Here is a 26,842-nt window from a genome sequence, read left to right on the forward strand (position 1 = left end):
TATCAAGGATAAAAACATTCCCCAAAAATGCAGAGACAGAGAAAAAATATCGGCTTCATTGTTGTAAATAGGGTATAGGTGTGTTGAGGCTACTAAAGTGTGGAAGCATATCAGTACCTCACATGTTTCTTTTGTACTCCGCCTTCTTTAAGTTTTTATCCGCCATCTCCCAACAATTTGGTTATTCGTCGTTTAAAGGAGAAATGCTTTATCTGCAGCATTCACCATGCATCACTTAACAATGTGGGCTTGGTAATTTCCTTATGCCGTAAAGTATATTGATATAAATCACCTTCTGGGTCGTCCATAATTTCGTGGAAAAATTCAAAGGTTTTACTGAGCAAATATACGAGTCATATTTTTTTCAAGGAGGCAAGTGTGGCTCACTGTAGGTCAAAGAAAAGTTGTAGAGAAATATGCACCTAGTGTATATAAATAATTCTTAAAAACTGGATCATTGGATAATGCAATTCGAGACTTTTTCTTGGCTTAGCCATTATGGTATTTGAGCCATTCATAAATTCAAATTTATGAGACAAAAGTAAAGGCTTTGTAGATGAAGTGGACTGCAAGTTTTCTTTATTTTAACAGAAGGTGTTCATGGAAAATACTACTTGCTTCTTCCTGCATTTCCTAAACATTTAACGGATATATTTGTTCTCACCTCTCTACACTCCTGTTTACTGGTTACAGACTCTGATCAGATGCACTTTTCGTGGAGAAATAATCAACCACATCATTATCACAAAGTGAAAACTGATTTCCAAATTTCATGTGAAATCTCATCTCTAAAAATGAGGGGATAACGAATAGATCCCCAAGCTGGTATGAAATTGCAAAAAAGCAATTTTAAAGAATAAGCTAAAAAGAAAAGCTAAACTTTTATCAGATGGAATACAATTAATCACATCAGTTGTTGAAGCTTCATTGTTGAACGTGAAAGAACGTCATTCTATGAAAGTTGTGTGACGGTGGAATATTACTCAGCTTAAATTTTTCATCGTCTTAATTCTTAGGCCGAATAGAAGTAGCTTAGTATTGTCGTTACGTCCAAATTGTAAGATGTTCACGTTAAGAGTGGAAAGAAGAGAGTTAGTTTTAAACCCGCACGAGTTGGCTCTTAAAACAGTTAGATCATATGCAGCTCTCTCGGGTCTCTTGGAGTTGCAGATCTACTTCCCGTCCGGATGAAAACGGTACGCATTAGTGGTCTTCAACAGACCGCAAACCCACGTTTCAAGCGGTAATATGTTGATGCAAATCTGGCCTCCAATCGAGGAAAGCGTACGCAATGTTTGATATAATCGGTTCCGTGCATAACCAAAAATGTGATGGGTGGCGGCTTTTTGACAGGGATCGTATTTCTCTTTGTACCATCGCAGATGTAATAATTAAGGGTAATTAATTTCAAGTACTAGCTTGGTTTTCTGGTTAAAACTAACTAAGAGAATCCATAATATAGTTAAAAACACTGTAATAGTTACCTTATGACATCGGTGCTTCACATACGCCGATAGTCACTCTCGACTGAGATAATCAGTGTGGATGAGCACAAACCTTGTACAAATGAGGAAATTTCAGGGACAACAATATCCCTAGAACAGCAAACAGTGCTGAATTCGTACATTCCATAAAGTCAAACAACTTTGACTAACTAAGATATTAGGCGCCATTTTCATTGGTCGACAGGTGTGTGTTTTGAAATTTTATAAAAGTTTATAAATTTTGTAATAGAGGAACTTAACCTTGCAGTAAATGGTTTGAACCCGGGGGTAACATGTGAAGGTGTAGTCTGATCGTCCGGGTGAGTGTAGTCCTGAGAAGGACTGTTGTCGGTGGCAGTGACTGACGTTTCGACAACCTGTGCGGAAGTCATCATCAGGGTCAAGTGAATGATTGTTGTCAGTAGAATGTTCTTATTCCAGTTCGTGTGAAATGATCGGTTGGTTTTGCCGTGATGTTATTGGCTGTAAGACTCAAGTGACGTAAGTCGGTCGTGATTGGTCTGTTTCGGTCTGTCGGTAAAGCTAGGTTGTTCTTTTTCGGTCGTTTGTGATGTTTATGTCGTGAATGAGTCCTGCCCTTCAACGTAAACTCAACAGTAAACTACTGACACTCAAGAAAACGAACGCCTTTGACACCCAACGGTACTATCGACTGAGGTGCTCGGTACCACAGCCACCGAAACTCTATGGTTTGCCGAAACTACACAAACCTGGTTTCCCGATGCGACCTATTGTTTCTTTCTGTGGCTCTCCCACATACCAACTATCCAAGTACCTGACGACAATACTACAACCGCTAACCTACAAATCCAGACATAAACTACAATCCACTGAAGACTTCATTAACGCTACCAAGACTGTTCAGATACCTGACGACTACAAACTAGTGTCATTTGATGTGAAATCACTGTTCACAAGTATTCCACTTCAATTAGCATTACAATGCACTGAGACTGCAATCCGAAAATCTACCGACCCACTACCGCTACCGACAGACGACATCATGGATTTGCTAAACATTTGCCTAACGTCTACTTACTTTCAGTACAACGGTAAACATTACAAACAGTTACACGGCACTGCCATGGGGTCTCCAGTTTCTGTTGTTATAGCAGAAATTGTGATGCAGAACATCCAGGAACGCGCCCTTTCGACTTGCCGACAAACGATACCGCTTTGGTAACGTTACGTTGACGACACATTCACCGCCGTTCGACACGACGAAATTGACGCATTCCACAACCACCTTAACGAACAAAACACTGACATACAGTTTACCAGAGAAGTCGAAGAAAATGGCAAACCTCCTTTTCTAGACTGCCTGGTAAGCCACAACGACAACTCATTACGAACGACAGTTTACAGGAAACCGACACACACCGACAGATTACTAGACGAGTCATCCTACAACCCTACATCACACAAAGCCACAACTATCAGAACTCTAACACGACACGCACAACTAGTATGTGACTCGACAGACAGCTTATCCGACGAGAACAAATACCTTCACCGTGTTTTTACGAAGAACAACTACAACAACGACTTCATCCGACGAAACACTCACCGACCCACTACCACTACCGAAACAAACGACACCGCAACCCCTACGACATCTCGCGCATCTTACTACCCTTCAATATCCGCGTCGCCCATAAACCCATCACCACACTACGTCAGTTACTAACCAACGTTAAAGACAAAGACGAACCGAGGAACAGACAGGGAACGATTTATAAGATCAATTGTTCCGACTGCCAAGCCTCCTACATCGGTGAGACTGGCAGAAACCTCACAACAAGACTGACTGAACACAGACGGGCGACGAGGAAAGGTGATGTCAACAATCACATTGCTGAACACCATCGACTTACCAACCACAACATTGACTGGGACTCTGCGCAATGCCTAACCTACAGCACTGACTATTTTAAACGACTGACTCTGGAAAGCTGGTTTACTAACTTAGAACAGACTCCCCTAAACAGATGTCAACAACTACCCGCCCCATACAAACGACTCATTCACGATATAAACATCACAAACGACCGAAAAAGAACAACCCAGCTTTACCGACAGACCGAAACAGACCAATCACGACCGACTTACGTCACTTGAGTCTTACAGCCAATAACATCACGGCAAAACCAACCGATCATTTCACACGAACTGGAATAAGAACATTCTACTGACAACAATCATTCACTTGACTCTGATGATGACTTCCGCACAGGTTGTCGAAACGTCAGTCACTGCCACCGACAACAGTCCTTGTCAGGACTACACTCACCCGGACGATCAGACTACACCTTCACACGAACTTAACCTTGTTTTCCGTTTTCATAGCCTCAACTACACTCTCGGGGTGGGGGAGGGGATAGGTTTGGGGGAATTCTTTATAGTTATGCAAGCCCTCGAACACGTCTCGGGTTTGCTTTCCGAACCATCTCGTAGTGTTTCCACCTAGTCCCACCTAGTCCTTGAAGGCATCAGTTGAGACGTTTTAAAGACTTCGTAGCTTTGAATTTCTGGGTGATTACTAAGGAACCTCTAAAAATATTGAAACATTCCGATCTTTAAAAACATGTTAGGTATTGGGACGGGATAAAGAGGAGGCGTGTATTCCCCTAAGAAATGAAGTAAAGTACCTGTCATACGCGCGGATGCATCAAATTTTTGTAATAAATATCTTAAACGTGCAAACATGCATGCATCTCTTCCTCCGAAATGTTCAAGTTATTTAGGCATTGACTTTACGCTTAAACACAAAAATATGATATCTGCTTTTCGGAAGATTAGGAGTTCTGATCGTTCTTTCTTTTTCCTTATCGGAACTAATAGTCAGACCTGTCCTTCTTCAGCTATTCCAAGCCTTCAGGAAACGTACGGAATTACAAAATGCAATCTTCTTCGAGTTAGAAAATCATATTTTCTTAGTTTTCTTTTTTTTTTTCTTCTTCTTTTTTTTAATCAATTTCACAAGTGGAAGAGTAACAGCGGCAGAGGTTTTAAAGCCAGTGTTTTAGTATAACTGATTTTTTCTTCGCTTTGCTTTCAACAATTTGTTTGTCAGGAATTCGTTTAGAAATATGCGTACTTAGGCAACACTTAATACAAACCTAAGTAAGTGAAATATCCTGCAAATTAAATCGAAAGATAAAAGTGTTGAAATGAAGGTAAATAAGCCTAAGAATGAGTACAAGAGTCTTTTAATTAACGTCTTGGCCGGAATCCTCCTGGAAAGTGTTTTGTATGATATCCATTTTGTATTGTATGCAAGATTCTACCTTCGACCGGTTTCTTCAGTGCCTGAAGCGCAGGTTTAAAAACGAGGCCAGTTCTTCATTTTTAAAGGTCGGTGTGTTGTGATACTGAAACTGGCTCAAGAAATACCTGCCAATCCTCTCCTGGTGCAAAGAACAAAGAACTGCAATCGGCGGTTATTTCATAAGCTCAATATCGGTGAGATTACATTTGCAATAGCGCTGCGCGCCAGGTCTAAAAGTAGATATATCATCTTTGGACCCCCCGCTGGTTTAGGACAAACACTTAGAGTCTTTGCAAGGACTTGTATGCGAAACGTGTCAGAATCTTGACTATTTTCGCTCAAAAAATGCTCTAACTTTCTAAAATGGTTGCAACTAGGCATTGCTGTTGGGGTACATGTAAAAATGACTCAAGATATCCTGAAAGATTGCCAGATTCGCTTAATCCGCCTAAAGAAATGCTTTAAAACGGTCGGAAAGCCTTCACACCGTTCCCAAAGCCGAAGCATGCATGACTTGGAACTTTGTCAACGCCGGGTAAATGCGTGTTCTAGAAATAATTTCTCAGTTGATAGTGTTAACTACAATACTTATATTTGTGCTGTACACTGAAATCCTTGACAAAAGCCTTTTCAAACCGTTTGTTTGGAAACGTTACATAGACGATGATCTTCTCGCTATGGAGTACAAACAACGCAACAATAGAACGTTTCATTAAAAAAGCAAACAATCGTCATCCAACAATGAAATTTATGGCTGAAATTTCCGATAAGGAAACAAAATTCCTGGACCCCTACATCTATAATTATAAAGGCGAACGATTCGAAAAGGACGTAATCCTTGATGTGCGTACTCATTTTAAACAAACTGAGACATTTCAGTATACACACTATAGTTCCTGTCACCCACAAGGAGTTAAGAAAGGCTTAATAAAAGGAGAAGCCCTTAGACTTCTCAGAAGAAACTCCTCTCAAACAATATTCGAAGAGAAAATTGCAAATTTCAAATCGCATTTGCGAAAGAGAGGCTACCCAGAGGCCCTCATTAACACAACCCTTTCAGAGGTGAATTTCAAAAACAGGAAACTAGCTATTCAACGGAAAACGAAGACGAACCAGCGAATCTTGCCTTTTATTACACAATACCAACCATCAGTGCCAAACCTAAAGCAAATTCTCATGAGACACTGGCATTTAATAGAAAGAACCAGTACTGAGCGAACTATACAAAAATCCGCCACTCATGTCTTAAAAATGAGGGCGATCGCTCAAAGACATACTCGTGAGGGCCAAACTTTGAATAGGCTATTCGAAACACGCGCTGGGGAGTCGTGTAGGCCTGTCAAACCCCTTTTTACATTGAACTGTTATATCCTTAAGTTTCACGTGATCGACTTTACTTTAGTATCTTTGCCTGAAGCCATTTCCCATCATCTATACTTGAATCAACTACATAATGTTTTCCCGACTTGAGGCAGTCACAAACACGTGCGATGAGGTCTGCTCATTATTAACCGCTCAATTTCAAGCCTCTACACTTTAACTAACGCTTCAATTGTGTGTTTGTATAGTTCTCTTGGTCTTGCTCGAACCTTGAGCCAGGAACACCGTCGTTTTGATTTAAAATACGAGCTTTAGAGGCGTTTGAACTAGAGATGGGCGCATCATCGCCCATATTCATTTACTCGAGAAGCCTGTTTGTTTGTCCTAATCGCTCTAGGGGGTCAAAATTTCGTGACGTCACAAACGCGCAGCGCCGTTGAAACGTCAAGATGGCTGAAAGTCAGAGTATATCTCTCCTACTGTGAATTTCTCAGTGGCATGTAGAGGCAAGTCTCTTTGAAGTGTTGATACCATGTCCTTTTATATATCTTATTTCTTACTGTATGCTACTGACTCTTAATTTGAGTACGTTCTTTCCTTGGTTTGTCCCGAAATTCAAACAGTGAAGGTCCTTCACACTTGGGGCCCGTTTTCTCGAAGGTCCCGGTAACTTTACGGGCCCGTAAAGCTGTTCTGTTTTCATTAGAGATAGGGATTTCAAACGTTTTGATAAAATAAAACTATCAGCCAAAGAAACGAAAGGGACTGGGACTGGTTTGCGTGCCAGACCCTGCTCTCCTATCCTTTAAATTTTGATTTTAAAACATGGCTTCGGGCCCGTTAAGTTACCGGGAATTTCGAGAAACGGGCCCCATGTTTAGCTAAATAAATCCATCAGCATTTGTAATGCGTTTTATGAAGGGGTTTATCTGATGCGTTTGAATCTTAGGCGCATTGGGCTCGCCATTTGTTCAATTGAAACAGGTTGTTAACTTGTGCAGTCTCACTTCAACGTCTCCTTCTTCCTCTTTGGTAGCATTGTCACATTCCGTGATCACCCTGGTAGAAAAAATATCGAAGTAGAAAAATTTTAAACCACGTTCTTGCAAATCTTGATTACAAAGATGGTACCACGTCTTATCAATGACCATTCTGAAGGACATGGCAGGTTCGGGCTTAGAACTATTTTATAAGATTGGATAGTTTTTCTTATCCATCATATATATATAGCTCTTTTTTTTGTTAATAGCGCCTCTTACTTTCGATGGTTTCTTTTGCCTCGTGCAATTCAGAACGGCTGCAACATTATGGCGGTAACAAAAATTTAAGTTGAAAGTGATATAAAGCGTGGACAAAACTGCGTCTTTCCATCATTAAGCGGCGAATGACTGGGTCAGTACGACAAAAAAGAACGATATCGTTTCCTGTTTCATCGTTAGTGCATGCACGAGGCACGTGCTCTTTATCATCCCAGTAGCTCTTCATTCGAACTTTTATGTTATCTTCATGCTATTTATGCTAGTTTCCTTTGTTTCAGCTGAATACACTGATTTGGATTTGGCTGCTAATTGTTTAAATGAGCTTTGGGTACTTTCAGTTTTCATCCCATTACAAAAACAAACAAAAAAGGTTTATTCTCAGTCACTGTCTAATTTCGGTCATCTTTTCAGCATAACACAGGAGTGTTTCCCCATTAAAGTGTTACAACGAAGGGCAAAGTGACCACTAGTGAAAAAGATTGAAGAGAAAGCTCCCACTATAAGTCATCCAAGAATCTTGCCGAGGTCACGGTACTGAACATATATTTTGGCAACTCTTTAGCTCATTTCCTTTCCTGTCAAGTGCACTCAAACCTATTGCGAGGATGTTTAAGATTCCGGTGGGTAATAGAAAGACATCACGCACATTTAGGATGATGGACGAGCGAGTAACGAGATTCGATTAAATAGGCTTAGTACTTCATAAGCGCTGAAAACAACTTGACTTTGATTGATCTATCATGTTCAAGAAGCTGTTGGTATAAAATCTTTACAGGCTTAAAACTCTAGACGTTGACCTTTTCGTACATTTGTCTTCTTGTGGTTAGTTTTCCAAAAATATCGAGACAGATGTCTTAAGGAGGCATGTTTCTGTAGCAGTTAGGTCGAACGTAAGTTGTATATAATGTAACCAATGTCAACTATTTGATATTCTCAAGGAAAGTTGTTCAGTTTTCGGCTTAAACTATTTGGGTCACCCCGTCCAGATTAGGAGAGACAATTAGACAGAAACCACCCCCGAGAAAATGCTAGAATCTCTCAGTCTAATCTCATCCAATTACAAATACAGAAATAGAACTAGAAGTTGGTGAGCCATAGAAAAAAAAATTGCAAATCATTTTATAATCTACTAAACCAGGAGTTTCTGGTAATACTCTGCAGCTTCGGAGGTCATGTTTCTCGAAAGTTCTAAATCCTTTAAGTCCAAATATTTATGATATCATCCATTTTGCTTGCTTTTGTCCTCGTAAATATCAATAACACCTGGATGACGAGGTCACATGTTCCTTACGTAAGTAGCTTACGCCCCATAGATGATTAGTTTTAAAGAGCTTTGGTTTGAATCGAAAGGACACTTCAAAACACAAATCAACAAAAACAGCCACACAGATATAAAATCTGCCGTAGTTGGCGTAATAGCACAATTTATCTTTATGAAATGACAGAACGGGTTCTTCATTCCAATCGTTTTAGCCATTATTGTTCTCGGCTGTTAACGGATATATTGGTGCGCAATAATCAAGTGGTGAGGCACCCGTAATTTATTGCGCAAAATGGGTATTCCACTCTTGCTAAATGCATTAACTAAGGTTTCCTCTATTGCATGTCTTTACAGAGCGACTTCTGTTCTACCTGGGTCACTTATACAAAAGTAACCAATCCGATTACAGAAAACGAGCACTGAATCTTGTTCAATTCTTTGTAATCTTTGTCTGCTTTGATCCTAAGCAATGATTGACTCAATTGGATTTAGTTTGAAACATTGTTCGTTTCCAATTATATGATTGACTAAATTTCTTTGATTGAACCCAGGAAACAAGTGGCAATGTAAACCAATGACCTAGATGAGACAATTTTCTTGATTTGCCAACTACCGCTGCAATAAACATTTCCTCGCTAGAAAGAAAATAATTTGTTTTGGTCAGTGAAAACAGTACTTTTCAAGGACACTTGTTTCATGCAAACACTGACTCCTGAGAGCAACAATTTTAAATCGACCTTAGTTTTGAAACCGTGTTGTGAACAGGGACGGTGTGTTGCTGTTCTTCGGTTCCTTTCCAAAAGTATCTTTCGCTTGCACCTTCGTTCCGCCTACCTTCTCAAGACGTTTGCCATAGTATGGCATACTATGACTTATTTTGAGACGAAGTTGGACTACGTCACCGCTAAGGTATCTAAAATGTAGCCTTCTACAAGGGGCATTCCAAAAAATATAATCGACAAGCAGCTTATCCCCAAACTCCGAGTGAAAGTCCTGTCTCAAAGCATCGACAACTGCCTGGAAATGCCACAAAAACACGACAACCCATTTTCATGTAAATATGTCGAGTTTTATATGAGAACGATCCTTCGCAGTAAAGCACTATTATGAGCAATAGTGAAAATCTGAAAAAAATTTCAGGCCTGTACGGGATTCGAACCACTGACCTCTGCGATACTAGTGCAGCGCTCTACCAATTGAGCTAACAAGCCAACTGGGAGCAGGCCATCAAATTAATTCGATATAAACCCGTAGATGATAAATCAAACAACAACAAACATATGAAACATATGTGTGAACTGCGGTTATGAGACGTATATGAGAACGATCCTTCGCAGTAAAGCACTATTATGAGCAGGCCTGAAATTTTTTTCAGGTCTGATTTTCACTATTGCTCATAATAGTGCTTTACTGCGAAGGATCGTTCTCATATACGTCTCATAACCGCAGTTCACACATATGTTTCATATGTTTGTTGTTGTATGTCGAGTTTATTGCTTTTCAGCGTTACTATACTCTGCACTTCCTGAATTATTCATCTTCATCATTGGTTTTGCTAAATATATTAAAACCTACATATCGAGAAAATCCGTAACTCAATTGCGTCATCTTTGCTTCTCAAAAAAGACAACAATACTAGTTGTTTCCTACCTCAATACAAGTTGCAATTCCTCGGCAATCTTTTCTATGATTCAGTATTTTTTATTTAATTCTTAGCTTAATTCCATACAAGTCCTTCACGGGTGCCTCGGTGTTTTACCATTCACCCATCTCTGAACTTCAAAGGTTATATTTGGGACTGTCCTTGGCAAGAGGACAACACAGCAGACTTGTATGCATACCAGTGAGGCACCCATTGTGAAAGCACTGCAGGTAAACTAAGCTGATTCACGGGGAAGAGAGGCTTACACCATGCAAAAAAAGTATTCTACTTACCTAGTAGCGCTTTCAACCTCTACTTATCTAGTAGCACTTTCAACCTCTAAAATGGCGAGGTCACTGCTTAAAATATTGAGATAGAATGAAAGAAAGACAAAAAAAGACACAAGAAAAAAAAAAAAAAAAAGAAAAGAAAAAAAAAAAAACAATGGCTCACTAAAGCTTTAGCCCGCCGATTCGGCAAGAATCGTTTAGAACGACTCCTAACTTCTGAAGGTAAGGGATTTAGGCAAATGAAAACCGCGTAATGCTTTCCGTTCAGACATCCCGTTTGATAAATATGTATCACTTTTAAAAATCAGTCAGTTAATATTTTAGATTTTGCACCTAGTTAGGAAAAGCATCCAATATATTTAAGTATTTTTGGCAAAAAGGTTGTCCATGCATTCACAGATCTTAAATGTAGCTAAGAGTCAGTCAAAACATTTAAAAGGGTAACACGATACGAGTGTCAGCTGTATGAACCAACACTCTTAGAAAAGAGCTTTCCTTCTTTAGGTCGTTAATTATTCTTGAGTCCCTTAATCCCATATCACCATTTTTCAAACCGATTACGTTTAAAGCAAGGTGAAGAAGCTAGATTCAAGTAAAAAGCTCTAAAGTGAGCGGTGCATGTTACTAGATACACCCGACAACAGTGTCCTCACCCCGGATAAAATTGGCCCACTATAGAGAATTCTCTTAATTCCCTTCTCTTTAGCTGACCAACGTTACATAGCAACGAGACGCTGACGGAAAAATAATGTGGGCTCACTTCTCCTGAATGGAATGCATATTCCTTGAAGTGCTCTCCAAACTTGGCGACCAGCCTTGAATTGTAAACACTCAGACTTAAAAAAACATACTAGGAATGCAAGCATCTCCTCATCTCACCCTAAAATTTTGAACTAATTTGTCGGCTTGAATACTCATTGCCATAGTGCTTGCCTTGACATTAGAGGCTTAAAAACCGGAAACTTGTTCATAAAATTTCCCATTCTTTTCGCTTTGTCCCTGAACTCGCTAATAACGTACTTGTGGTTTCTTCGATAAGTGTTTCCAAAATTCTAATCGGCTTTACAGTTCAGGTTGGTTAAAATAACAATTTGGGATACCATCCTTGTAAAACAATTATAATTTTCGACCATAAAGTGCATAAAAAAAAATCGGGAGACCTGAAGAGAGAGCTCAGATTTCCGAACAGAAATTGACTTTTTACAACCCTAACATGCCAATATATCACAGCACTCTGAAATATCTCTAAAAATTTACCTCAAAGGTTCCTGGCTGCTAAGTGATATCCAAGGAACTTGAATGTAACGTGTGACTTTTGCCTGTGCAGCTTTAGGATGATTTAGAGATACTAGTGCATATATATATATGTATTTATATTTATTTATCTGTAACTTCATTAGCTGCATAAACTTAATTTGTGTTAGACAAGGATAATACTAATTAAAAGGTCGTGGCGTTAGAAATAATTTCACAAACTACAGATGGATGAACGCCAGCCATTTTTCAGTTTCGTGCTGATAAGACATGCATTCACCTACACAGATAAGATAAATGACTTAGCAGACGTACAGGAAAAACTTCTGTCGCCGTTGTTGATGGATTTCAGACGGTTGAGGAGTGAGATAAAGTTTAAATCCCAAAGATGTAAGCTTTTGAAAAAGGAAGCTCTCTTAGGTGAAAAAGAAGGCAACAAATCGGAGATAAACCCTTCAAAGGCTTCCTTTCTTTATCACTTCGTGTTGTTTCGAACGGTGATTTTCAATGGTCCGTATCGAACACAATTTTTTGGAGCACGGCCAATGTCGGCGTCGCTGAGGACCACCATTTCAATCTGCGGGGATGAAATAAGATAGGAATAGCCTAACCAATAAATGGTGCGAGTTGTATTTTACCCTAATGTACTTGATAAAGCCACTTTGTTTAACATAACGATAAAAAACCTGCGGAGTTCGAAACAACTGTTTTAGTGCGTTCATTATTTTTCTAGGGACAGAAATACAGACAGAAACATATCAAAAAAAGGCAATCAAAGCCGCTAAGCTTATTTTCTTTTTCGTTTATTTTTTCGACAAGATGCGCTTCGTCTGGAGTTTATTAAAGGGCGCGCTGCATTCCGATGGAGATAATTTAGTCTCCTGTAATCTCTTCGATTGGTCATTGATGTTTTTTTTTCGGTCTTTACTACAAGTCTAATTATAACCAAGAGAGTATTGTTGTATAATTTATACGCGAATGTCTTGTGTTGCAATTGACCTGGGTGGTACAAAACTGAGACAGGGAAGCCAATGGCGTCCGAACTTCGAATTTTTCGGCAGTGATGGAAAGTTCTGGTTGCAAAATTTCCTGTGTTGCATGTTCAGCTTGAGACCCAGGATGAACTTCCCTAAATCAAGCTCGGAAAAGTGCTCTAACATTTGCAGGGATCATTGAAAAATGTTGTTAATTGGAGGACACCGTTAAATAATTTGTTTTCCAGAGAAGGCAAGCGCCATAGAGACACGAATAAGTAAACTGTGCCCGAAAGAGTTGTAGGGGTGAAGTTGCAAAACACGAAAAGGCGAATAAATTTAAAAACACACAGGTTTCAACCTGTCCCTAAAGGAACGTAATTGCATGATCTTTTTTGGTTATTAAAATACATTGCATAATTTTGTTTATTGCCCGAGTACATTTGTCGGTCGTAGACAGGCCCCATCACTTGTGGACAACCTTTGATGCTCTTATGTTCACGTACTTACTCACTGATTTATCATCGTCTTCGTGTCCTGAAGGACACTTGAGGCCACGATAATTTTCAATATCCTTTAATCTATAGCACTCCATTTTCCCTAACAGGGTGGGTATTTCGTTTCTTATGGCACAAAAGTCAAGGTCAAGATTTCAGAATCTAATCGGTTCTCCAATAAGATGACAAAAGAGGATCAAAAGCCGCACCCAATCGGAATACGAGGACCTCTTGATTTATTGCTGCTAGTATTTTTTTCCCTGTCTGAAAAGGAAAATGAAGTACATATTAATCGTAATATAATCGTGAAACAGTTACTTTTACTAACTGTTATTATCTAGAGCAGGTACATATTTAAAGAAAGCGCAAAATTTTGCTGTCGCAAACAATTTCGGACAATTTCTAAAGATTATCCAGGAATCGCGAGATAACACGAAAGTGTTCAATGGCTTGCAAAATGGCGGCCATTGGAATGATAACAAAAATGTAAACGAAGGGTAATTGACAAGTACTCTGTTCAATAAAATTGAACATAACTGTGATTAAGCTGTTTTTTGACCTCCGTCTTCATAGGGGGTGAAAAAGCCCACAGAGAGTTGATACCTATGCAATGAACCTAATGTGGGTATCATCTCATTAATATTCGTCGTTAAACTTAGTCATATTCAAGAAAAAAAAAGAGCATTCTCTTTTCATGCACGCAATCGACCGCTAGGGACGTAAAATACCTCCAACCAACACACCTCTGAGCTAAGAGTGCAACGCGTTTTCACGAAGGAGCGCCAAAGCGAATGAGAGTCTTGCATACTCACATGGGAAGAAATGGCCAAGGGATGGCAACTCGCTAAGATGAAAAAGAAAATTCGTGGAAACCGGGTGTTAAATAACAGAGGAAAAACACAATAAACGACAGGTAAGAAATTTAAAGAGTAGTTCTCTTGACGCACAAACTATTACACACTAAGCTCTCGTGAAATCTATCACCAAATCTCCGTGGACCTAAGCAATTGTTATCACTGCTTTCACTCATGTTATACTTCTTGATGAAAAGAAGCACTTTGAAAGAATAATACCCGAGACCAAAACGAGCGACTGATGTGCCGCTCCAAATAACAGAAAAACGTAAAATTGGCACTGTTGAAATTCGGCAGCGTCAAAAAGAGGATGCAAGCGATTCAAATTTATCCTGGAATTTTAGTGAGTAAACAAGTCATACCTTCGAGAGATACGTTAAGCATCGCTTTTCCTCTTATTGTTAATTCCTTTTTTCGTCTTTGCCATCTTGATATGAACTTTTTAAGAAATGGGAAAATGCACGCACGGAATGCTTTCCAGCGGAAATTGTTGAAAAGAGTAGACCAACGGCTACTAAAGGATAAACACGTCGCACCACAAAAACAAAAGAGATTCGCCGATAGAGCCTTTCCTATCATGAATTAAAAACAGCATATATTAAGAGAAAGATGGTAATCAGTAGTCTCGAGCTTGAGAAAAAGAAAATGCGTGAGAGTTCTGGACAATATCTAAGAACCTCCGACTTTCGATTTCGCAGATTCTCCACTAGTTGAGCATAAGCGAGCTCAATATGGTATTCGTGGGCCACAAACCGCTGTAGTTTGATATAAGAAAGGTATCTTAAATATTGCTAAGATTAGCAATGTCTAAGGCGCATTTGAATTTACCCCAAGCCTGTTTAAATTTCGCTTTTTCAGGAACGAATTCCACGTGACAGCTGGAGTAAGGCATGCTAGTCGCTAACATGATGAGTCCCTGTATTGTTTCATTAAGTAACATAACGTATAGTAAATAGCATAGTTCGGCTTTATAAGTGACTCATAGTCTGATTAATGATGTCTAACAAATGGTTAAATATAATTCCAAGGTAAACAGCCTTGTTGATTCAGGCTTCCGAATGACTTTCCGAAATTTCGTGTTTGTTTATGTCATATCACTATCAAAATAAACTGCATTTTGGTAGTTTCGGCATGGCTTGCTATTTCAAAGATACGTAGAGTTACCTAAGTTACTGTGTAGAGACGTATATAGCTGAAAACAAAGAAAAAACCTTGTAGTATCAAGCGCCTCTGTATTCAGATGTTTTCTATAATTAGTGTATCTAGAGGTACGTAACCACGTGGAGTCTTATTTTCACACCTTGCCTACTGGTTATTTCAAAGAGCTAGGCTCGAAAGTGGGATTACTGCAGGAGTTTCACTGCAGAAGTGGTAGATTTTTCTCAATTTTTAAAAAAGTTAGGATGGAACTTCTCTTTTGAAACACAGCGAAGGAAGAGCAACTTATTGAGTAAGACATTTTCTCAAAATGGTCACTTAACATGTTAGATTTTATTTCATTACGTAGGATATGCACCATCTCAATATTTGAGCAACACTTCTTAGAACGGTTACATTTGAGTAACTTAAAACAAATTTTGATCGTGCAAAGGTAATTTTGTGGTCGAGGAAATAATGATGAGCGGAAGTTCAGGCTTCCTTCTCTAAAACGGCTACAAAGGAAAAATCCGGACTAAAACTGCCATTCAAGAAAGTTTTAAGCAAGATCTTTATATTTCTTAAGAAATTTTGAGGTAAAGGCGAACAATATTGCCCTATTTCACATGTATGCAACAAAACAGAACAAAAATGCAAAAAAAGTGAGAGTGTTTAGCTTGCGTGTTGGTTAATCTTACGTGAAGATTCTCAGCCTTTAAAGGACTTATCCTGCTCACGTTTGTCAGTTTATGTTCCCCAGGTTAAGCACACGCTATCCTTACTTGCTGCTGAAGTCTGCGGTCAGCGATTATTACATTCCAGCCGGAAGTCGTGTCGACATCTTTGAACTCTCTAAACCAATTTTGAGAATGTTTACCAAAACTATTGGAGAAATGAAACATACCAGAACAATGACACAACACAATAGAACATTGAGACAGAAATTCAGGCACGCAGCCCCGGGTATTTCCTCTAGGACACGACCGTATTTCATTGCAAAGGTACCGCAATTCAGGCGCACTCGTTTTATCTGTCAACAGGCCTTCCATATCGTCCACAGGAATACTAAGAGGTTCCTCTTTGAATGACAATGTGCTCTGTTTGCGCTTTACCATTGGTTGTTACTAGTCTCGATTCCAGGGTTTGATAGGCGCATCATCAACGGGTCGGCGGGGGTATAAAACAACGTATTTCCCTGTCAGAAGCTCATTTGTATCCATTTGTAGTAATTTATCTCGCGGGTGTTAACTTTAAAGTTGCCACCAGAGACCATCGGATCGGTGTTAATCGTACAAGTATTCTTAAACGAGCCTCTAAGAAGACCCGTGGACATAACAACCCCTCAAGGAAAACCACGAATATTTTTAGAATAAGGTAAGTTGCGCATACTTCATTTCGTGGTCACACGCATAGTTGAGTTTGGATGTGCAACATTGTAACATGTATGGTGCAAGCCGATCTGATCAAAATTAACGCAAATAAAACCATTTGTTTGCCACCTGTAGGTTGACTGGTATTCCAACGACAACATGCAAATACGGTTTATCTTCGTGTTTTTACTGTTGCTGGAATTAACCAATAGTGTCTTATGTGCGAAAAAGCCCTCAGGGACAAGACGGAATCGCAACCCATTTAACTCGGTAAGACATTTTCGTTTTTGTTATTTTTTACTTCGGCCTGATGCGAGTCTCTGTTTAGTTTCGCCTAATGCGTGTTAACCAACAGTAAAATCGACTAATCGACATGATCAAACTTAAAAATTGGAAGAAATAAACTTGACATGAATTCTAAACAAACAATGACAAACACGATGAAATCATCTTGACCCCCTGTTACCACAAATAAATTTCGTAGTTAACGTGTCCAAGTGACATAAGCCATATTTTCGTACCTCGACACTTTCAGACTTTTTCAGACGTACGTGAAAAATTGTTCCACTGGAAAAACGTACAAGTTGCGGTCGGAAATAAAACGGTTAACAAACAAATAGTTGTTCAGTCAATCGAGGAGCTTTTAAGAGCAAACACTGCGGTAAAAGAAAGACTGGTTTTCATCAATGTTAGTTGATGAAGCAATATTCTTTGCCTGAAGAACACAACTTAAGACAATAAGACAAATTGCATTTGTGTTGACGTTCCTTCGCGCAGATGAAGTTCCTGCTATTCCCCCATATGCGAAATTGCAAACAAAGGTTATCACCTATTTTGGTGCAAAATCTTTGGAGCAGGACAGAAGTGCGCTCATCAAAGCAATCATTTGACGCATCGGCATTTCATAAAAACCATGTGTCGATCGATAGCTGGGCTCCTCCCCACCAATTACAAATGTAGTCACCGACCTCATAGAAGTCGTAATTATAATTTGTTGGGCGGGGTTTGAACAAAACAGATGCTGTTTTAACTAAACAAATAACATTTTTAAGGTCCACAATGCTTTCATATTTGTATAACAAATTCTGCGGCTCCTTCCAGCAACATTATTGACAATGAATGAAAGTAGCATACGGGTTGTGCCTCAAGAAACCGCCCTCCATTAAATTAACTCACAGATGTGCACCAGAGGGCACGTAGCAGATTTAAACGCCAGAGGAATCCCGCCGTTTCAATTTCAATTCCAAATCACTCATTTTTTTGGCGACCTCTCGTATTAATTAATGCTTAAATCCTCCAGAGAAATCGAGGGTATCAATGCGACCTTCACCTTAAAGGGAAATACCAATATTATATTTCTCCATTTTCCGACCTCCCGTGCCTTACCCAATTACCCATAAATTTAGCGCCTCGTTGCATTTGAGACCAGTCTCTTTTGCATCGCGTTTGTGAAGAGCTCTCTGCGGAAACATGTTGAATCTTAAATCTCCAGGCGCTGTTCACTATGCGGTCATTGTTATGGCGACTTTTCTGTTTAGTATCCCATTCGAGATCGTTTCACCAACTGCGAGTTCGCCAAGACCCTCGATAGCACAAACCTCTACGAATAGTGGTGGGAAAACCAAAGGGGTATCTGCCAGCCTCAGGAATTCAAACGTAAGATATTTTCTATGTATGTTGTATTCTCAGAGGTTTATTTTGCGGGAGTTCTTTGCCTGGGCCCAGCAGATGGAGAGCAGTTGTGTTGCGTTTCTCCACGCCCTCTTACTGTTCACCATCTTTTACCAAGCGGCTTCGGTTCGAACAAAAAATCGACCAATTTTTCTGTTCAAAGGTTTCCCCACGGAGTGTCCGTGGACAGCGCTTGGAAGATAAAACATAGACGCGACAAGAGCGGGTGACAGAACGTTGCGTAGACGTTCTCGAACATTTTGCATATTTTTGCGATTGATGCACATCTCTGTTTTTCGGAAACGATAGGAAAGTGCAGAGACTTAATGCTTTCATTGTTTTGAATCAATTTGGAAAATTAAAAGAAAAACGAGTCGGCTTCCAAAATGAAGTCACTTATGTTACCAGAGGTTGTTGGCGTCGAATGATTTTGGTTCTTCGCCTCGTGATTGCTCTGCTGCTTGCTCTTCGTGAATATGGGGTTTTTTTTAAACAGTTAGTGTACAACCTTTTATAAATCTATTTCTTTCAACTTTTCTGAAGCTTGCAGACGAAAACGGTTCAGTTTTTTGCAAAGAATCATCGACTTGGGTATGTAGGTAAGGATCTTGGGAGGGAGTTCAACACTCAAGATATAAATAACCTCTTCCGCCGGTCTCAGTGCCAAAAACACAAACAAGTCAGAATTTAATCCCTTAGAGATGCTCTCTGTTAAAAAAAAAAAAAAAAAAAAAAAAAAAATTTACTAAAAATTAAAATAAAGAAAATCACATTTCCAATTAGGATATGCACGCGAATGGTTAGAACATGCAATTGACTTGTAAGGTCGTTGATTGATAAAGTAGGACCAATTGGCTTGTTTACTCAAGCTGTTGACACTTAAAGATTTCACATCTTTGAAGGTTATCACTTGTTGTGGGTTGCCAATTAACTGTAATTATAAATTCAGGGCTGATAATCAAATGTAGTTTAAAGAACATAACCCCGCCGGGTGGGTTAATGCCCGTCTGAAAATTTAATTGAAAGAATTAATGCAATTACCTCATCTAATTAGTTGTTACAAAGTACAATCACAAGGGTTAGAGTGCAATTATATATTCTGGCAACTAAAGTTCTGTAAAATAACATTTTTTGTGGGTGTTTCTGGCATAAATTCCAAGAGTAGTTTCTTAATCAGTCGAAAAAACAGGAAAAGGAAGAATGCTTCCGATAGCCTTTCAAATGCCCAACTATCGAAAAAGAAAATTTTACAATTGATTTTTCTAATTTTTTTCACTATCTTTTGTAAGTTACATCGACGTTCGCCACATACAGTGTTCACTAAAAACCAGCTAACCTCAGCTCTAAGAATGATGCAACAGAATGTTGCATGAGAACTATAATTAATCGTAATTAGTTTTTTGTTAACATGCATGTAGTTATGAGAGTCTTAAAAAAAAAAATGGCTTTTCATTGAGGCCAGAGTGGTCCATCGGACTGAGGCAATTATGAACTAGAAATTATAGTTTAATCGATTTATAACCAAAAATCCTCTCAACTCGGATGTAAACTGTGACAGGGGATCTTAACAAACGGCGAAGGGATCTTGGTCTTGAATTCTATCGGTGGTTAACGATCAGAAAAAAGGAAGACATGTTTCGCCCGACTTCCAAATTGACTAGAATAGACTGAAAAGATTTGTCACTGGGGAAAATTTTCAGAAAGAACTTGAAGCATTGACGTTCCCATTTGAAAGAATGAACACCCGAACTTTAACTGAACACGTTGTTTTCAAAAACATGGTTATAAGTTTCGTGCGTGTTTCATTACAGCAATTTTCACGTACTCAAGTTGCGACAAATTTGTGGAGGCGACCATGGCTGGTTGCACCTCTTGGTCACCACATGTAAATTGTGGATTTAAAGTCAGCACGGATGATTTGTACTTGAGATGAAGCTTTCACAATACTATAGGCGCAGTAATACATCAATGAAATCTTCAGTTTTCATTTCCCCAAGGAAAATGGTCCACATCTTTCAACTACTCAACTCTGGCTTTCCTTACTGATGCGATATTGTAATTATAATTATATTATATGAAATAAATCCCTGGTCCAAGTCTAACCTCAATATCCTATTTAGAACAATATATTTCAATCTCTACATTTTTTGTAAGACCTCTGGTCTTATTTTAAATATAGGACTAAAATGTAAGTAGCAGACATTACTAACGTAATTTGTTAGTCATTTTGACCTTTATAAATCAGGTCTCGTCCATCAGCATATTGAGATACAAACAAAAGAACCAATGGGTGACCTATGCAAAGAGTTAAGGAAAGATTGAAACACGATAAAAATGGAATGGATGGAATGATGTATGACTGAATAAAATGTCAAAGATCATCTGAGTGAATGAATGAATGAATGAAAGAACGAATTAATTAATTAATGGGTGGATGGATGCAGAACATATAAGATAATGAGCGAACGAAGCAGAAAAACAAACAAACAATAACAATAAAAACTAACCGAAAAAGACGTACGCTGTTTTTCAATATTGGATCGTCAGGTGTTTTGTAAGCTACCGATAATAACTACTGGTGCTACTTTTTCCTCAAAGTTGCAGACAGCATCTGATAATGGCTCGGATCCAGTCAATCCGGCACAGAGTTGGAACTACTTCAAAAAACGTGGCAAAGGAAACAAAGGAAAGAAAGACAAGAATGCCAAGGACAATACCAAGGTAAGGAAGCTCTGTTATCATCTCACAATGGGTTTGATTTACTTCAAAATGTCTGATACTTTAAAACAGGTATCGTTTGTACTCAGAAGTCATGGCAATAGACCAATTTCATAAATGGCTGCCAGATTAATATTCTTTTCTTTAAATTTAAATTAGCCCTTCTGGCCTCGTTCTCCAGTACAAAATTCAAAAGAATACATTATCTCAAGCGAGGCCAGAAGGGCTAATTTAAATTTAAACAAAAGAATATTAATCCAGCAGCCATTTGTGAAAGTGGGCCATAGAGGATACCAAGCAATTACTGGTTTTCAAGAGTGACTTTGTTTTAAAATTTAGTCAGTTTCCTAAGGTCTTTTGGCCACATTTCCCAGCAGCACATCAATTGCTTACTATTTCAAATGTCTTCGTTTTGTTTTTGTTTGATTGTTTGCTTCTTTTTGTTACATGTTAGATTGTTTGTGACCCAGGTCCCCCTGGACCTCCAGGCCCACCCGGTCCAACTGGGCCGCCAGGAGCCCAAGTGACAGAGGCCACGATGATGGCGGAGTTTAGGAACATGGTGCAAGGTAAGTAGAGTCTGGATCACTCAAATTTGGATAAATCGAACTTTCTACTGTATCCAAAGGAATTTTACTTGAATATCTAAGTCATTTGATATCAGTTATCATGAACACCCCTTTTTGGCATGCGTAGCTGATGTGATTGATCGCACCACAATGTGGCCTATTAGGGCTGTGAGGTCAAAGGATGTTATGAGAAGAACTTCAAAGCACATGTAACTAACACATCAACAAAGCTCCATTTCAAACATAACACCCTTCCCATGGAGCTTCAAATATCAATATTTAAGCTTGTGTAACGTGTAATGTGTCTTATTACAACTATTTTTTGTGTAGAAAGCGCAAATCGACGATCAAGGCGAATTGCAGACCAGGTATGTAATAAGTTTCCTAATAGAAGAGAGCGTCAATGAAAATTCCCTTTGTTCAAAAATCACTTTAGAACTGCATGCTGATGCACCCAAAAGACCGCAAGTTTCAAGTATATTTGATAGTAAAGAAAGATGCTAGACACTTCTCATGGGGGTAGAACTAAAAATTTGAGTCACCAGCGAAGGTTGAACCCCACCTAATTACAGTTGTATGGTTAAGCAGTGGAACGCTCTAACCATCTAGTTAAGGCGAACTCGTTCAAGAACTGTGAAAAGGCCGTACAGAATGTTTATATACTGAGATAATAGCTCTGTCAACTAGAAAAGATAAACTTATAACTGGAACATTTTTTTTTTTTTGTGAGAAAAATCAGACGAGAGGACTATGAATTAGAGATAGTACCTAAAAGGAAAGGGTCTGTCAGCCTAAGAAATCTCGCTAATGACAACCAATGATTACAAAATAACCAAGCAAAGCTAACTAAATTACTACACGCTTCTCCCAACAGAATATCAGTCTGATGGCAGCGGGTATTCCAGATCTATTGTCTGCTCACCATATTGTCCTCAGATACGCAATTACCGTTCCAAAGAAGACACACCAGGAGGTGCAAAACTTCAAACTGCCAGTACGTTTTGTATGTCATATAAAAGTTCTACAATAACTTCTTGAGACTGTTTTTCCTTTAATTTTGTTCATTCAAACTCAAAGTCACTGTGGTAACGTAGGTGTTTTAGCGAAATGAATCCAAAACGCAATCAATACTTCAAACATTCTAATTATTTTAAATGGTGGCTCTAAAATTAAAACCATGTTATAAATAAATTGAATACCTTATGTTAGAAGCGTACATTACCTTCCATTTCAGTGGTAACTTACCAGTATTCATCTAACCATCTGGAAAAAATGCAGATTGTCTTCTAAGGAATTACGTCTCCCTAACTGTGACTTAATGTGGATCACAATGATTATGTTATTTTCAAACACTGATTTTTTTTTTCTTGCAATATCAAACAATTAGTGTTAGAAAATAATTAAACTATTTGAGCCACCTTGACTGACAGTTTGGTTACCTACATGTAAAAATCTGCTTACGGACACTTGTTATTGGCAGATAATAAGGCAGGGAAAAAATTGAAATTTTAATTCTTAAAATACATGTCCGCTCGTATTTTACCTTTACTTTCTTGGAACCAAATATGATTGATATTATTTTTCCTAGGGTGATCAAGCTGGCACTTTCGTGCGCGGAAGCGATATCAACGTGCGTTCTGGTCGATACGTCATACGGTATACAGGTGTATACCACCTTACGGCCACACTCCTAATCTCTCGCGACAGGGACACAAATTTGCGCCCAAGAGACTTCATCAAAATCAGCATATGTATTAACTCACTTTGCGAATTGAACACGTAAGTGGAAGCATATGGCACAATCTCTTCTTTAAATAAATTCTCTATTTTTTTGGTATTTGCTTATGTGCCTTAAAAAAAATTATTGGCCGTCTGTTTTATCCTTTGGCCGCCAAAAACATGACTTATGTAGCAATGAAGACGGCAAGTTCAACAGTCACGTAGGCCGTGGACGAGAGTACGATCCCCTAATCTTATAACTTAGACCCGCTTGCCTTAGCACCTTCTATTTAGACTGGTGTATATCAAAGTAAAACGTGTCCCCAGAGAACATTACAATCTTCATAAAGGAAACTCGTTGGATCCTCAGTAAAGCTAGTTTAAATAATTTCAATTCCAATTCCAGAGCTTTGACAACAATAGCAGGAATGGAAAGCAACAGTCTGAAGTTTTCAGTCACAGTTACTGGAATGCTTATGCTCAAGGTAACAAATTACTCATAACAGGCTTTAATCCTTTGAAGATATTACTTGTACTAGTTCTTGATAGCCCGTTGCTAAAAACAATATTAAAGTCACGACATGTACACATACAATGGTCAACCTCGATTAAAGGAAGTAATGAGGCTCCTTGCGAATCTATGAATTAAGTTGGCTAAATAACTAGAGTGACGCTTCTCAGATAACCCATAAACAGAAGAACTTGAAAACTGCTTTAGGACTGCTTTGCACCATGTTTCTGCCGGGAGCGGTCTATGGGCTCTCCGCCGTCACGCTGCTTCTCTTACGTCACTGCAAAAGTTAAAGTTCATCTTCCTTCGTCTTAATCTTACGTCAATTAGTTACGTTAAGTTACGTCAATTAGTTACGTTAAGGTCGCTCTACCTAACATCTCCTCACATCAGTTTCATCATTAAGTTAAGAGGATATGACACTAAATAGAAAACCTAATCGGATAGAGGAAATTATGTAGTGGCGACAAAGACTGAAAGGGCGACGTCTTCATTTATTAACGAAAAAATGCTTACGATTGTTTTGCTCACCAGGCTGGAAATTACGTATCAGTTTACGTCGAGAACAACACTAACAAGCCACTTAACATTATGGAGGAGTCCTCTTTTTCCGGCCTCATGATTGGTCGATAGGATGATGTCAAAGGAGGGCGTTACAATGGTTAAGATAAACACAAAATTTAGCTTGACTTAATTTACGCTCCTCATGCATCAGTTTTGAAGGTTGCTTTAATATCTAGACATCAATTGTAGAGTAATCATATAGTTCTGGCTAGGAACTACAGGTTTTCCTTTACATAAACTGTGAACAAAGTGTAGAGCAATTGTCTGGGGTAATTTTGAAACATTTCAGTGCTCATATAACGTTGTAGATATACAGAGTTTAACCAGAGAATAGGTGCGTAAATATGCTAGCAAAGAATGCTATCACCTGGTCTAAAATGTTCCATGTATATTTGGTGTTTTTCTAATAAGATATGGAATTTTGTTTGGTTGCAGTCGCGTGTATCTAACTACGCCACAAAACAGTTAAGGACTTAAAGTATACCGTTGTGAAGCCTGAGTAAAAGTTCCACTGAAACATGCAGTGAAGCCTCGCTAAATCGAACTCAGTTCACATAAAATTAAAGCTTTGAAAATTATCTTCCTTTGAAGAGAATTTCCATCATTTACAACTCCCTGGAATCTGAAATGTCTTCCGTCTCCGTTAGCAACTCTAGAAAACAGGGCTAACAATACTTCCATGGGTTCTACATTGCAGGTCTTTGAGCCAAATTCTAGTGTAAATAGTTTTAACCTCCAAAGTCCCAGTAACTTAACAGGCCCGAAGCCATATTTTAGAATCAAAATTTAAAGAATAGAGAAGCAGGTTCTGGCTCCTTACTAATTCATTTTGTTTCTTTGGCTGATAGTTTTATTGCATACTTTCAAAACTTTTGAAACTCCCATCTTGAATGAAAACAAAACAGCTTTACTGGCCCGTTAAGTTACCGGGACCTTTGGGAAACGGTTCCCTGGCTGAGTGCCGTTTCTGGAACCAAAAGATGCGGTTCCCTTTTATTTTCTTTACTGATACCATGTTTACTTAGAAAGGCACCAGAATTATGCATTATCAAAATTTAATTATGGTAAATGATCAAAATGAATTGTTTATATCTTGCCAGTGGAAAAAGTCTAACATAAAAATATTGAAATTAATAAAACCGACTATGGTAATATTTTTTTTAGTCATAAAATGTTGGAGTACAGATTTGCATCAAATCCTATAACAGTAGACTTATAAACAGTAAACAGTTGTACGTAATAAAGGATTGAAATAATCACAATTTCAACTATTGTCATAATTGCAATAAAGACAGTTATTACTACTTATATTTACTCATGATGCGAATCAGTGTTTTTATTGCTTGTCGCAAGAAATGGCTTTGTTTGCACTTTGCGCGCTGTAAAATTAGAAAAAACGAACATTAGGCATCTGTGCTCTTTCAAAAATATCAGCAAAATATATTTACTTGCTTTTGAGTCAACAGTGTCGAAAACGTGTCGTTCGGCAGAGCAAAAGAAATAGTAACCAGACAAAACAGATGTTATGTCCATTGGTGGATGGCTCGGTCGTTTAATTATGAGGACATACGATGTTCAGCTGATATATCACTGGCGTCAGACGTCAACCAAACAGGACCATTTTTTATGACACTAACTGACCTACAGGAATTTTTTTTCAACACCCCCTCAAACATAGTCCCAGCTGTTATGACGTTCGAAGTTTATCACCTTTTCCACTCAAACTCGATGCTTTGTATTCGAAAAAAGGAGATAAATCCGACACCTCGGCGGGGTAGTTACATTTGGGAGATGACAAAACGCGGCGCCCTACTCCACTAAACTTTGACAATCTCTTTGAATTTACCAAGTGCAATTGAACCTGTGCCAACCAACCGTAAAAGTTCTAGTTAAGCCAGCAAAATTTAATCCATATAAATATTATTTTCCTATCTGAATGGTACGGGACTGGACTAAACTACCAGGATCTATTGTTGAGGCTGGGAGCCTGAGCCGTTTTAAGAGGGCGCTACAGCGCTTTCTGAATATCCATTAGCTGCTTGTCTTGTTTATCCATTGTTACTATAGAATGTCAGTTATCCAATTTATCTCTTGTAAATAGTTCTTGAATCCTTTTATATTGTATATAGCCGCTTTTTATCTTTTATTTAGGGAAACATCATAGGGTCAACCTACAGTTTTCCTTTTCAAGATGTTTTATAACTTTTGTTTCTTCATCTTGAATAAATACGTTGTGTTATGTTATTTAATTGTTACAGGCGGCCCAAGGGTAGTGTGTGTGATTTTGGGGTCTAAAGGTCAATTAAAGGGAATACCTAACATATTAAGATCTAATTTTAAGCGTTAGCGTGGGCCGTTAAAAAAGAGGGAAAATTATGAAAAAATAAAGAAATATTAAAAGGATAATCAAAGCGAGGAATGTAACGTGTGAAGTCTCCTTACCATTTTTCCGTAGCCGC

General features: G+C 38.6%; 2 protein-coding genes and 1 long non-coding RNA gene across 5 annotated transcripts; 1 reads left to right on the forward strand and 2 right to left on the reverse strand.

The window, feature by feature from the left end:
- Positions 1–5,944: 5,944 nt before the first annotated feature.
- On the reverse strand, positions 5,945–11,886 carry LOC148725442 (uncharacterized). The gene is made up of 2 exons (XR_015990636.1): positions 11,803–11,886; positions 5,945–7,152 (listed from the first exon to the last, which is right to left on the reverse strand). It is a non-coding gene; the product is annotated as an uncharacterized LOC148725442 (long non-coding RNA).
- Positions 11,887–13,333: 1,447 nt separating this feature from the next.
- LOC148725443 (uncharacterized) lies at positions 13,334–14,986 on the reverse strand. The gene is made up of 3 exons (XM_088730353.1): positions 14,487–14,986; positions 14,014–14,114; positions 13,334–13,534 (listed from the first exon to the last, which is right to left on the reverse strand). The coding sequence occupies exons 1-3, from the start codon at positions 14,701–14,703 to the stop codon at positions 13,433–13,435; spliced, it is 420 nt and encodes a 139-aa protein (XP_088586479.1). The 5' UTR covers positions 14,704–14,986; the 3' UTR covers positions 13,334–13,432.
- Positions 14,047–25,691, forward strand: LOC111332216 (adipolin). 3 transcript variants are annotated; one of them, XM_022937516.2, is made up of 9 exons: positions 14,047–14,183; positions 16,767–16,901; positions 20,901–21,023; positions 21,475–21,589; positions 21,920–21,957; positions 22,464–22,583; positions 23,178–23,368; positions 23,715–23,793; positions 24,354–25,691. In XM_022937516.2, exons 2-9 carry the CDS (start codon positions 16,791–16,793, stop codon positions 24,450–24,452), a joined length of 876 nt encoding a protein of 291 aa, XP_022793251.1. In that variant the 5' UTR covers positions 14,047–14,183; positions 16,767–16,790; the 3' UTR covers positions 24,453–25,691. The 3 variants fall into 3 exon arrangements, with proteins under 3 accessions (XP_022793251.1, XP_022793250.1, XP_022793249.1); XM_022937515.2 differs by lacking the exon at positions 14,047–14,183 and adding an exon at positions 15,123–16,635; XM_022937514.2 differs by lacking the exons at positions 14,047–14,183; positions 16,767–16,901 and adding an exon at positions 18,057–18,287.
- The last annotated feature ends 1,151 nt before the right edge of the window (positions 25,692–26,842 follow it).

This window comes from Stylophora pistillata, chromosome 8 (assembly GCF_964205215.1).
Source record: "Stylophora pistillata chromosome 8, jaStyPist1.2, whole genome shotgun sequence".
Taxonomy (NCBI): Eukaryota; Metazoa; Cnidaria; class Anthozoa; order Scleractinia; family Pocilloporidae; genus Stylophora; species Stylophora pistillata.

Excerpts from the sequence above, each read along its gene's own strand:
- LOC111332216 (XM_022937514.2), top strand. The coding sequence starts at position 18,102 with ATGTTGAATCTTAAATCTCCAGGCGCTGTTCACTATGCGGTCATTGTT. Across the intron at positions 21,590-21,919 it reads GTTTAGGAACATGGTGCAAG|AAAGCGCAAATCGACGATCA; the intron begins GTAAGTAGAGTC and ends TTTTTTGTGTAG. Across the intron at positions 23,794-24,353 it reads CTGGAATGCTTATGCTCAAG|GCTGGAAATTACGTATCAGT; the intron begins GTAACAAATTAC and ends TTTGCTCACCAG.
- LOC148725443 (XM_088730353.1), bottom strand. The coding sequence starts at position 14,703 with ATGATAGGAAAGGCTCTATCGGCGAATCTCTTTTGTTTTTGTGGTGCG. Across the intron at positions 14,115-14,486 it reads GCTTAACGTATCTCTCGAAG|CGAGTTGCCATCCCTTGGCC; the intron begins GTATGACTTGTT and ends TTTTCATCTTAG. Across the intron at positions 13,535-14,013 it reads GTTGCACTCTTAGCTCAGAG|ACAGGGAAAAAAATACTAGC; the intron begins GTGTGTTGGTTG and ends TTTCCTTTTCAG.